Source organism: Etheostoma spectabile, chromosome 6, assembly GCF_008692095.1.
Source record: "Etheostoma spectabile isolate EspeVRDwgs_2016 chromosome 6, UIUC_Espe_1.0, whole genome shotgun sequence".
NCBI classification, from domain to species: Eukaryota; Metazoa; Chordata; class Actinopteri; order Perciformes; family Percidae; genus Etheostoma; species Etheostoma spectabile.
In genome coordinates, this window is record NC_045738.1 from 12240834 (window position 1) to 12254210 (window position 13377).

Sequence of the window (13377 nt, forward strand, 5' to 3'; positions counted from 1 at the left end):
CATTTGTTTAAATAATGCTGACTTGAATTTAATGAGATGTGTGTGTCTGGTTGGAGATATCAACCAGCTGATCTGGTCTAGGTTCGGTTTTTGACATTTCCATTCTGAGGTCATGCTGAGCGTTCTCTACCAATTGGCGACCCAATAAAACGGGTCTGCGACCCATTTTGGGTCCCGACCCTAAGTTTGGGAAACATTGGCATGCAGTAACAGACATTATTTAAATATTCTGTGTCAGTAGTCTGAAACGTTGCAGACGTTATCTGTGTTGATATGAGGTCAGGATGCCACTGCACCAAATCAACTCAAGTCAAGTCAGATTTATTTGTATTGCCAAGTATACCCGAATGTCTTTACAGGCTCACAAAATTGGTGCTAAGCTCTCAAAGACAAGGAAACTACTATTAAAACACAGACACAGACACACACACACACACACACACACACACACACACACACATACATACACACACACACACACACACATTTAAAAAAAAAAAACATCCTTACTCCTCGGATGGCCGCCTGTACGAGCAAAAGAAAATTTTTTGGGGAAAAAGATAAATAGACTATAGAAAAAGAGCAAGTAATTGTAAGTTACAGTAGTACAACTTTGAATCACATGGGGTTTATAGTCCAACAATGGGATTACAATAAATCAAATACCAATACTGTTGGAAAATAAATAAAATCCTACAACCAAACCCATAACCATGATGAAAGTGAAAAGGTTCACTGTGACATCCTCCTGATAGCTAAGACGGATTTAAATTGACAGCGCTCTATTCTCACTCAGACATTGTTCTCTTTGCACTGCTGTGTGTAATATCACTCTTATATTTCCAAGGCTTTGTTCTGAATGCAAATTTTAACTCTGCATACAAGCCAGGGGGCGAGTGAGTTCAAGGAGAGCTTCCTAATTGTGATTAAACTGCTGTGCTTACATAAGCCACCGCTGCAACAAGTGGGACCTGTGTCGACAGCTAGTGACACTGAACAGTACATCTTTTTTAAACAGCTCCTAGGGAAAGCAGTGCACTGAGCTTCCCCCCCCCCCCCCCCCCCCCCCCCCCCCCCCAACCAACCCCCATCTGTACTGATGTGAACAGCGGGTGGTAAATATGCATGCAGGAAGGCAAAAATGCAAACTCACTGCTGGCACGTACAAACAGATAACACGCAGACATGCATCAGGACGCAGATGTGGAGAAAACCAAAAGACACATGCTCACGCATAAGCAAGCACACACACACAATGTTCTTTGAACCTTCCTCAAGAGTTAGTGTATGTGTGTGCAGCAGCAGCTAGTAGATGTGTGTGCGTGTGTGTGTGTGTGTGTGTGTGTGTGTTTGTGCGTGACATACTCGGATGTGACAGTATCACAGGAGCATGGTGGTTCCCCAAGCGGGCGGTGTCACTGACTGAGGGCCTCTTTGTCAAGGAGAACACTGGGAAGAATTTATCCATGTCCAATGAACAGAGATGGGGGGGGGAATGAAAGTGCACTGTAGAGATTGAAGAGACCAGTGAGAGCTAAGATAGGGAAAGAGAAGAGAGAGAGGTCAGTAAAGAGACAGGGGTATAGAGTGTGTACTGAGACAAAATAGATAGAGGTTGTGTGAGAAGAGATACAGAGGATGGAGAGTGAGAGAGAGCGAGAGAGAGAGAGAGAGCGAGCGAGAAAGAGAAGCTGAAAATGAGAGATCAAAGTGTCTGCAGCTCTGCTGAGGGAGGACAAGGTGAAAACATATAGGAAGTGGGTGGGAGTAACAGCGAGACAGAAAGCCAGAGACTGGAGTTACTTAGGTTGGACACAATAACACGAACACCTGAGGAAAACCCCACTTTGATTGGCATGAAATAAATGCTGCGGAGATTATAAGTAGGGTTGCAACTAATGTTTATTCTACAAGTTAATAGGCGCGTGTGTGCATATCACATTTGGGTGCAAGTCTACCGGAAACTAGCATTGACGAGAAGTTATTTGTCTGAGTGAACAACATTTCGATCCCATTTGGATCTGCGTTTGACTTTTTTTGTTCTTGACCTGTAGAAGATACGACTGGGATTGAAACATTGTCTACTTAAATAGATTTGTGGTTTGGAGTCAATGTGCATGTATTACTCTTTTCATAATTATTCTACAAATTTACTTAAAGGAGGATTCCGGTCGGTTCCAACATGTCGCTCTGTTGTTGTAAATTGTAAATTTGGAGTGCTGTCAGTAGAGGGAAACAAGAAAACAGTCTTTGCTGCCTACACCGTGTCATCCTCCTGCTAGAGTTAGTATGAAGGTAAATATGGTGCAAAATGTGAGAGCGCGTAGATGCGATGTGAGCACTTGTAGAATATGATTTGAGAGCTAGCAGGAAAAAATCTGTACTCGTATTTTTTTTTCTCACTTCAGTCATTTTTCTGGAACAACCTCAACTCAGTGATTACAACTTCTCAAATCTGTCGCTGCAATGTGCTCTCTCGCATCGCACAGCGGCAAGTCTGCACCCTCGACTTTTGCAACACTTCTTGCGAGACATTTGGTGCAAAACTAATTTGTACCTGTGACTTAGTCTGTGGAGCTCTGAGCCAACAGGACGGGGGGGACAGCAGGTTTTAAATCGCCAGATGAGGGTGAACATTGCTTGAAAGCTTCGCTAGCTTGCTATTCCGCCAACACTGGCGATGAGCTCCAGGGGGGATTTGCCGCTGCTACCGGGTCTGGAGCTCTCCGTGTAGCCTACCGCTGGAGCTCCGATCAGATCAGGTCGAGGTCGGCATCGGAGCTTTCTAGCAATGTTCACGCTGGCCGACCCCCACTGATGGCGGTCCGTCTGCGGCTGCAGGACCTGGAGCTCACCACAAGCGTTTCAGTCGGACTGTTAAAAGTGTTGAGATAATTAAAAAGTATTTACAGTATTTAGAAGCGGGCTGGCTGCTAGTTAGCTAACGCTAGCTTTCATACTACATAAGTAAGCCGGACAGAGTTGTCCCTCATCTAGCGATAGAAACCCTGCTGTCCCCCCCGTCCTGTTGGCTCAGAGCTCCACAGACAAAGTCCACAGGTACAAATTAGTTTTGCACCAAAGGTATTGCAAGAAGTGTTGCAAAAGTCGAGGGAGCAGACTGTGTGATGCGAGAGAGCACATCGCAGCAACAGATTCGAGAGGTTGTAATCACTGAGTTGTGGTTGTACTGGAAAAGGGACTGAAGTGAAAAAAAAAAGTAAGAATACAGATTTTTTTCTACAAGCTCTCAAATCATATTCTACAAGTGCTCACATCACATCTACCCGCACCATATTTACCTTCATAAGTTATCACCCAACAGGCTTAAACAGGGCAAGTTTTAAAGGTGTTTTTAGCCTCTAAACATGTTCAAACTTTAATTAGAAGTGTCTACCCATGTGAAGTGATTCCTTCTGAGTGAACACAGTGAATCTGACTGGTAGATGATGAAGTTGTGCTAATTCAACTCTGTTTAGTCTTCAGAAAGAAACATTCAACACTCTAATCTTCACAAGGTTGTGCTTGTTGAACTACTTGGATTGAATTGCATTATTTATTGTACTATAGCTGTTCATGTTATTGTTTTTTCGAGCTAGTTTTGGGCCGAGTTCATAAAATAACTTTTACCCAACATTCTGCCACATTAAAAACATTTTCAGTATCTCGATTAAGATATACGTACCAGCTTCCTGGTAGACAACATCACATGAATAAATCATGTACGTGCTCAAAATGTTTAACCTCACCTTAAAGGCATGCCTCAAATCCAAATTCTCAAAAGCCTGGAGGAAGGCAATAAGAAGGAAAGGTGAGGTTAAAAAACAAAGAAGTGAAAATACTCAAACAAAAGGGACAACAGGAACAGGGAGACAGTGGTGTAGAGAGGAGCACAAAGGTAAGATAGAAGCGAAAGGCAGAGATGGTGAGATTAGAGAGGTACATGTTAGAGAAAAGGAGAGGGAGAAAACATGGGTACAAAGTGAAAATGCTTAATGAGTCAATACGACCAAGAACATGTGGTGCTTCTTTTACATTAGATGCTGGAACAAATTACTAAACACTTAATCCTACAAAAAGCCAAAAGGGGTGAACGAAGGGCCCTTGGTATTACACACACACACACACACACACACACACACACACACACACACACACACCACACACACACACACACACACACACACACACCAAACAGACCTCCCCAGCTTGTCCATGTTGTCTGGGGGGTAAACAAATGCTCTGAAATGGCCTGACCATGCTGATTCAGGGACAGAAGCCCAGCTGTCTGCAGCAGGCGCTCTCTCGCCAACAGTGACTTTTAATTGTGAGAAGAATGAGCAAAATAACACTTCTGTCCTTTAATGGCCGGCGGTACAGTCGTCCTAAACCCACAGCCACAGAAGCTGTTCCACATTCAAATTCAATTATGGAAATGATTTATCCTTCCATTATGATAACTGTCAGATTTTCATGTGTCATACAATGAGACAGAAAGGGAAAACAAATGATTCGCTAGCCCCCCCACCGACACCCTTCTCCTTTCGTTCTCCTCCCCCCCCCCTCAAGCTGGCTTTTCTCCATCTGAGTTCTTTTTTGTCTTTCTCTGCATCCCGCTCTTCTTCTACTCCTCCCTTGCTATCGCTCATGCGGCTCTGTCTTAGTCTACATTCATCCCCTCCTCATCTGCCTGGGGGTGGTGAGGCGAGGTAGTGTTACCTTGTTTTCAGATTTTTTTCCAGCCGCCCCCTCCACACTCTCTCTCTCTCTCTCTCTCTCTCTCTCTCTCTCTCTCTCTCTCTCTCTTTCTTTCTTTCTGGACGTTCCTTTGCTTACCCTCTTTCTCTTGCAACACACTCCAACCTTCTCCCTCACGCACTCTCTCTGGATAATTAGGCTCTCCGATTTTACGGTTTTCTCTTTCATAATATGCATTGCAGACACTATAAGCAAGCCGCCAAGTCACACACACATACACACACACACACACACACACACACACACACACACAGAGTACACAGAGTACACATGCCTTCATACACACACAAAGATGAATGCATGCACCATACAGCTAAATCTCGAACTGGGATGAATGTCCTCTCTCTAACTCTCAATTCTCTCTCTCTCTTTTATACTCTCTCCTGCACACACACACATACACACACACACGCTTGTACACAGCAAGTCAGGATATTTATGTATTTTGCTTTTTTGTATTTCTATGTGGTGCCAGCGTGCTGGGTTACTTACAGCAAAATGAAAGCAGGCGAGTAAGGGGGGCTAGAAGCAGTGTTTTCTGTACAGCTCAGACTAGTCTGGCCCTCTCGCTGTTCCAGCTCCCTGCAGACTGACACTGACTGCTACAGCACTCAGCCATGTATTACTAGCAACAGAGCACATACAGCAGCCACACACAGTCCTTGCAGATTAAACGCGACAATAGTGTCTTACCATTTGCTCTCTCTTTCCCTCTGACTGTATTTTTTTTTACTCCCACCACCCTTCACTACCATATTATAATTGCTTTCTTTTACTCTCTTGCAATGGTGGTAAAAGTTCTCCAATCCATAAGTAAAATCACTAATAAAAAAAATATAAAATAAAAATAATCCTGCATTAAAAAATGTACGTACACATTTAAGTACAGAAGTATTAGAGATACTTCATATTTACAATAAAGTATCGAAAGTACTCATGATGCAAAATATCCCATTTCAGAGAGTTATGTTTTAGTAACTTTATTTTTAACTCGGTAGACCATTGAGATCAAGATCTAATTTCAAGAATCTAGTCTGATGGCAGTTTGCAGTTCAATCCATTAAAATGGTGCTTAAAGGTTAGTACGTACAATACGTATGGAATATCGAATGCCGTATTTCAACTTCTTGGTACAGCTTTGCTCGACTTGACTCGACTTTTGGTACCAGGTCCTTTTCTCTTTTTCACTTTCCACTGCAGATAGTAACCTTGGCATTCTTAGCTGAGACGAGAAACTGCCTTGAGGTGGTATTTAAAAAGTACCAGGTACTATCCACAACTTGCTAATAGAAAACCAAAAAAAGAGTAAGTTGAGTTGAGCAGAGCTGTACTATACAAAGGTCAAATGGCATAAAAATACTGCCTTGCAATCATTGTTATTATTTATTATTTATTTTTTGTGTCCTGTAAGTGAATATATTTTACTTTTATAATTGCACATTTAAGTTTTAATTTTGACACAAGTAAATTAGTAAGTAGTCATTTATCATATACTGTCGATACAAGACAATTACAATCAGTTCGGGAGAGACGAAAGATGTGAGGTAGCTGTAGCTTGTAGCTGTCAAATAGTAGTGACAGTGGAATAAAAACTGGCATGTGGTTCGTATACCTGAGTAAATCACTTGAGTCAATGTACTTTGTTACTTTCCAGCCTTCTTTTGTCTTTCTATCTCTATCCTGCTCTTTGTCTCTTTCTGCAGATATACTTTCCAATCTCTTCTCTCTGTATTTTTGTTCTCATATTCACACATCTTCTTCAGCCCAACTCCATTTTGTTCTTTTTTTTTTCTCTCATTCTCGTTACTTCTATCACAGCTTTCCATCCCCTTCCTCCCCCCACGCTTCTTCTTCTCCTTGGAGTAAAGATGCTATAATCTTCTCTGTCCAATGCTGTCAATAGCTCTCAATAACAATGAAATAGCGCCAGTTCCATCCCTTTATTGATGAAGGCGTATCCTTATGTAGGATCTTATTCGTCATCATGGCCATCTGCTTCTTGGTGGTAGCCAATCAGAGGGCGCCGGTGAAATGCAGCGCTCCCATGATAGGTTTCCCGTTGTTTTGATCGACTGCACCTGAAGGCCCGCCACTTCAGCTGGGCTCGATCAATACGCCATCACACTCGCACTTACCCATACATGCCCTGGAATAACCACACAGGTCCGGACACAACACTTGCACGCACACACACGCACACTTTGGGGAAGAGTAAATTGAGAAAGAGACAACTGGTGTGGGAAGCTAACACAAAACAGTGGAGTACCTTGCAGCACGTTACACAGCTGTGTGACAGCAGTGTGCAGTGGTAGACTCAACTTGTGGTCAAAATAATCAGCTGTTGCATAACTTTCTCTGTTGTACATGTACAACATTATACACATACAAAAAAATACGCAGCATAGAATGTTTTACTTTTAATGTAGATATTATTTATTTTCACCTAATGTAACAAATTTGTGCTTATACAAGAATGAATTATTGAAAAGCATGTGGGGAAAAAATGACTCCCACTGTGTGCTAGTTATTCTATGGTGTGTCACACATACAGATGTCCTCGCATCAGCCCTGCCTCTGCTCACTTTGAGCTGCGGTAACCATAATGAGAGCAACACAGCCATCTGCACAGTATGACGCATGCTGTTAGTATTACAAACATGTCTGCACACATGCTTGACACAGCAAACCCGAGAGTGAAAGACAAGTATAGTTAGACTGGAAGAAAGAGAGGTTGCTAATTGCATAGAGAGGACAAACAAAAAATGTATGGTGGTTGGTTTATGAGATGTGAAGAAGGATACAAAGCACAAGGTTGCAGAATTCTTTGATGTGCTTTAAACATTAAGGCTAAATCTTGAAAAGGTGAGCGCAGAGAAAAAAAGACAAAATAAAGAGCTCAAAATGAAAAGGCTATGAAGAAAGAAAAGAATGGAAGTGGGAGGGATGTTCAACACAGTGACCGACAATCCACATCATTTGCCTCTTTGATGTACACACAAGTGTATGTACAAAAACACAGTGCCAACTCATTTCCATCCCCACATTTACTAGTCACGGTCAAAGATCAGCCTTCTACCACTCTAGCACTCTTGTGTTTACAGCTGCAAGGGTCAATTGAAGGTTATGAACTGGCTTTCAGCTGTCTGTCAGACCTGTCTGAAGTTTAGGCCGGTGAACCGACGTTTGCAACATTCTCAGGTCAACAGCACCCCCAACAACTCCACCCCTCCTTCATCCTCCCTGACTGTCTGTCACACAACACTCCTTCTCCTCTGTCTCCATCCCCCCCTTCATCTCTCCATCCTTTCACTCTGCCTTGTCAACACGTCAGTCAGAGCAAGGCTTGTCAGTCCTGGAGAGGGCTGCTTAGCACTCAGCTGGGCTCTCTTTGTGTGCTTTTTTTGTTTGTGTGTCTGTTTGGAGGTGGGGGTAGGGCTAGGTCATGGAAAACATGTTAGTGTGTTTAGGCATTTGTGGGTGTATAGTACATGGCTGTTTGTGTATTCAAAGTACTACTACTTGTGAGTCTATTTGTGTGTGTTTGGTAAGTGCTACACGTATGTGACTGTATCTGTTTGTATGACTTAGTTTATATGTACGCATGGGTTTGTATGTACAGAGTAGGTGTGGGATAGTGAATGTGCATCATTGTGTGTGCCAGCTGTTGTGATGTCATCTTTAAACCCCCGAGGGATCTCTTCAAGGCTGAGTCCTGTCACTTCAAAACGGCAGACTTTCCAAGGGAGACATGAATAGAGATGTGTGAACTGTATTTTATTATGAGTGCAAGGGACTGGGCTGCCTCTGTGCAATGACACTGAACATCTTTATTGCTCAGTAAGTCTATTATGTGTGCTGTCAAATTATAGGTGCTCCCACTGCACGGAAATGTGACAGAACAAACTGAGGATAAGCTGCAGGATGACAATTTTACAAGAGACATCTTGTGCCAGCAGAACGATTGTGTCCAGTAACACGCAGTGTGTCCTCCATTCCTGCAGGTGGTGATACAGGCAGCCAGCAGACCATTCTCCATGAGGAGCAGTAGAAGATGCCGGCTCTGCCAGCACTGCTGCTGTCAATACACTTCCTCTCCTTCCTGCTAGTCACCATGCCTCCACGCTCCCTCAGTCAGGCCCCTTTGCTTTCCTCTGTTCGAATGGGTGAGTGGCCAGCCATACCTCCATCCTTACTACGCCTGGATCAAAAGGTTTCTCACTTACTTTTCATGGGTTGTTTTTAGCCTGCTTTGGTGCCTCAAAGTGGGTTTTTCCACTTTGTTCAAAAATGAAGTGAAAGCACCTAAAGGCCAAATGAACACTTATAATATACCTGTTGGTGTCCAAACCGTTCTTATATAGTACAATATCTCCCCAAGTGATTGACAGATATAATCTTAGTAGAATTATTTAAAGGTTCCATGGCATGAGTTCCCCCAGCCTGCCTATGGTTAGATGTGGCAATAGGTGTAAACCGAGCCCTGGGTATCCTGCTCTGCCTTTGAGAAAATGAAAGCTCAGATGGGCCGATCTGGAATCTTGCTCCTTATGAGGTCATAAGGGGCAAGCTTTGCTCCCCTTTCTCGGCTTTGCCTGCCCAGAGAATTTGGCCAACCAATGAGAGAGAGACATCATGGCTTTCAAACTAGCAAAGTGGCAGTTGCTCAAGACAACACCCCTCCCCCCTACAGCTCATGTACAGTACACAGAGGCTAGTTCTAGACAAAACAATGTACGCATATCAAAGACTAAAGGACTTGAGGTTTGCAGCAACTTAATCACAACTACAAATACTAAAGGAATACTGTAAATGTTTTGGAAAAACACAAATTTGCTTCTTGCTGGAGGGTTAGATGAGAAAACCTTCACCAATCTGTCCTTCCCCTCTCTGCCTCTCTAGCGGCAATCCTGGATGACCAGTCTGTGTGTGGGCGCGGGGAGCGGCTGGCGCTGGCCCTGGCCAGGGAGAACATCAACAGCGTGATGGAGGGTCCGTCCCGAGCCCGAGTGGAGGTGGACATATACGAGCTGCAAAAAGACTCCCAGTACGACACTACTGACACAAGTGAGTGGAGACGATGAATGCCAATAATAAAACAAATAACAGTGGAGCAGATTCACCCAACCCATCAGAGTGATAAAGACCTGCTTAATCCATTATAGTCCAGTAGGGCATAGTGTCTAATTAGCACAGGCAGAAAGTGACCACTAAAAATACCAGTAGATATTATTAGTAGGGTAGAATATTAATATTAATAGTGACCAGTATAGAGTTGAAATGAACAGTAGTCTACTGAATACCGCAAAGTTTTTCCCCCTTAAAATATTCCCCTTATGATATTTGTCAAAAGAGAAAATGACATATGCTAAAATGCTGTCTTTTTGTGAGCAACAACCTCAAATTATGACTAGAATAATAAAACACCACCACTTTAATGTGATTAGGAACCAGTAAGAGCTTTTACTGATTAGTTCACACGTCATTGGAGACCAGTAATGGGCCAGTAAGCCTGTCTCATTAAAAACAGTGGGCTAGTGCCCTCCAGTACCAGCTGGTACGACTGTGCAGCCCACAACAAAAACAAATCATCAAATACTAATACAGATCAGCAGTGTAGGCCAGCAGAAAGCACCATCACAGATGCCACTCCATGAAATTTGTATTGCTATACAGAGTTAAAACAGAATGTATGGAGTGCATAAACACAGAAGAAGTACTGTTGAATCTAGTCACTGAGGAGACAAAAGACTCCCTGCTCCTATTCTAATAGGTGACTGACCCTGCCACAAGCTACTGGCAAAATGTGTGCTTGTGAAGGGTTGTGTACATATGTGCATGCTGGAGTTGTGTGTGTTTGATGCGTTTGTGTGTGTGTCCTTGACCGATGGGCAGGAGACTCTGACAGGCTTGTTTGCTCACAGCGTTTTTTGGTCTCTGGATCAGAGAGCTCATCATCTTACAGCTACTGCTGTCTGAGGCACGGTTGCATGCACATTCCCAATCTCAAACACACACACACACACACACACACACACACACACACACACACACACACACACACGCACACACGCACACACGCACATACGCACACACACACACACACGCACACACGCACACACACACACACACACACACACACAGGCAGGGACTGAGAAGGACTAATTGGGAGGAATTTAAATACCAACCAAATATACCATCAAGAAAAGAGCTTTAGGAATATCATCATAACACAGTTAAGGCTCCAGACTCATTTACTGCTGTATCTGTGAAAACATTTTTGAGGTGGGCAGACACAAACGTCAAAAAGAATGAACTCACAGCATATCCAAAAGATACTGTACAAAAACAGGCAAGTATTTCTGTGTGCTAAAGGATGAATCCCCTGTGTACATGACATGGTCAAACTTCTGCTATTGACTGTTCAATAGCAGATTGATTTTAATGAAACTCATTAGCTTTCTTGCCCAGAAATAGATGAGAGGATTGATTATATCTGTTGGCTAAATATGAAACTATAGCCTGCAGATGGTTGACTTAGCTTAGCGTAGCTTCAAATTTATCGCACAGACATTGAACATTGGTCTTCTTATCTGACTCCTGGCAAGAAAGTGATTACGCATATTGATCAGCCACACAGACTGCAGGTTGGTCAATAAGTCAAATTTAAGACAGACAACAAACATAATCTATTACCACTTTTAATAATTCATATATCTCAACATAGTAACGCCAATTAAAGTATGTGCAAAAGAGCAAACTTCAGGCATTTATTCGGAGAGGAGAAGGAGTAAATGGGGTATACTGTATAAGGATCTTAATTTAAAAAAAAAGATGGGCTTTGGACCTTAGCTAATCTTTGTAAGAGTTTAAATAAAGAGATAATTCCAATTCTTTGCAAACCTATGCATTTATTCAAAGGTGTGTCCTAATTGGGTAATTGCGACAAAAGTTAGGACATAAGATGTGCTTGAAAAGACTGTATACTGAACCATAAAGGTAGTGTTTACTTAAGCCATTCCTGAGCAAAGTACTTATTGTAATAGAAAAAAGCAGTTAGAATAAAGCAGTTTCTCCCACATAAATGCCTGCCTGCAAAAAGGATAATAATGCAAACAGGCATGTGTTATTTGAAAGTGACCACCAATCTGTTAGTATTGTTCTGATGCCAGATATATAATTACAGCTCAATTTCTTAAAAATCAAAAAGCAACTTGCTAAGCAAGTCAATTATAGCAAAAGATGACCTGTGGAGTATTTGTCTCAAAATAAATCTGATTATAATGAGACAGATTTTGCTACTACAATGGAATCGGTGGTTAAAGTGAGTTTTTGCTGCATTTTAAATTTCCACACTTTCCCCTGACTGCAGCCCCTACAGTATGCCAACTCTGTTCTTCCAACAAAATGAAGCAGAGGGAAAGGTATGTGTCTGCATAGTCAATGGTTATTTTCCCTTTTCCCTTTTAGTGTGTCAGATTCTACCCAAAGGCGTCGTTTCTGTGATAGGTCCCGCCTCCAGCCCCGCCTCTGGCTCTACTGTCAGTCATATATGTGGAGAGAAGGAGGTGAGTGTGGAAGATAAACACACACACACACGCACACACACACACACACACGCACACACACACATACAGTATATGTACAAATCTGTCTCAGTGTTCATACAAACCTCTTCCTCTCTGACATACTACCCCTCCTATCCACATAGACGTAATGATGATTGTTTCAATAGATTTGGGTTTTTTGTTGCCCATTGAACTTCTTCTCTTTTAATTAACCATCATCCACTTCTTCCAACTGTTTTCTCCTTTCTTCCCGTAGCCTTTTATCCTTAAGGTCTCTCTGCCTCTGCCATCTTTCTTATCTCTCTTTTCACCCTGTACCTCTCTAATGGGTCTGCTGTGTGTGTTTGGAGGTGAGATAATCACGACACATTTGCCTGCCTTAATGTTACTTCTCTTCTCTACTCTCTCCTTCTGTCAGATCCCTCATGTGAAGATTGGTCCGGAGGAAACTCCCCGATTGCCGTACCTGCGTTTTGCCTCTGTCACTCTGTACCCTAGCAACGAGGACCTGAGTCTGGCCATAGAAGCCATCTTGCGCTCATTTAGTTACCCCTCAGCCAGCCTGGTCTGTGCCAAGGCTGAGTGTGAGTACACATGCACCCCTATTTTATACAGTACATTATGACACAGATTTTGCTACTACAATAGCATGGCTGTGTTTGTTGTTAAGGTGGGTGTAAGTGCACAGTTATGTGTTTGTATGAACTCATTCATCTAGAGTGTGTGTGTGCGCGTGTGTGTGTGTGTGTGCGTGTGCGTGTGTGTGTGTGTGTGTGTGTGTGTGTGTGTGTGTGTGTGTGTGTGTGTGTGTGTGTGTATAAAGTGTGTGTGTAAATGCCTGTGGGAGTGTTTGCACATTCACACTGTTCGGGCGGATATGACTGTTTTGCACTGTTGGATACTTATTTTGACAGTGTGGTCATAAAAGTTCTGTCTGTTGTCAGAGTTCAGAACATGGCTCCACTGCTGCTGCCTTTCTATTATTATTTATTTTGTCCTTGCTCTCGCACACTGTCTCTTATCGACCTGAGAAGGTTTTTAAGCCAAACCAATT

The 13377-nt window shown here is 42.8% G+C and overlaps 1 protein-coding gene across 2 annotated transcripts in view; it reads left to right on the forward strand.

Moving 5' to 3' along the window:
* The window catches only part of grik5 (glutamate receptor, ionotropic, kainate 5), a 77599-nt gene that overhangs the window by 39443 nt on the left and 24779 nt on the right, over positions 1 to 13377 (forward strand). For both annotated transcript variants that reach the window (XM_032518611.1, XM_032518610.1), the window contains exons 4-7: positions 8760 to 8921; positions 9658 to 9822; positions 12226 to 12323; positions 12742 to 12907. In XM_032518611.1, the coding sequence (XP_032374502.1) occupies positions 8810 to 8921; positions 9658 to 9822; positions 12226 to 12323; positions 12742 to 12907 (541 nt within the window). In that variant the 5' untranslated portion in view covers positions 8760 to 8809. The remainder of the gene's footprint in view (positions 1 to 8759; positions 8922 to 9657; positions 9823 to 12225; positions 12324 to 12741; positions 12908 to 13377) is intronic.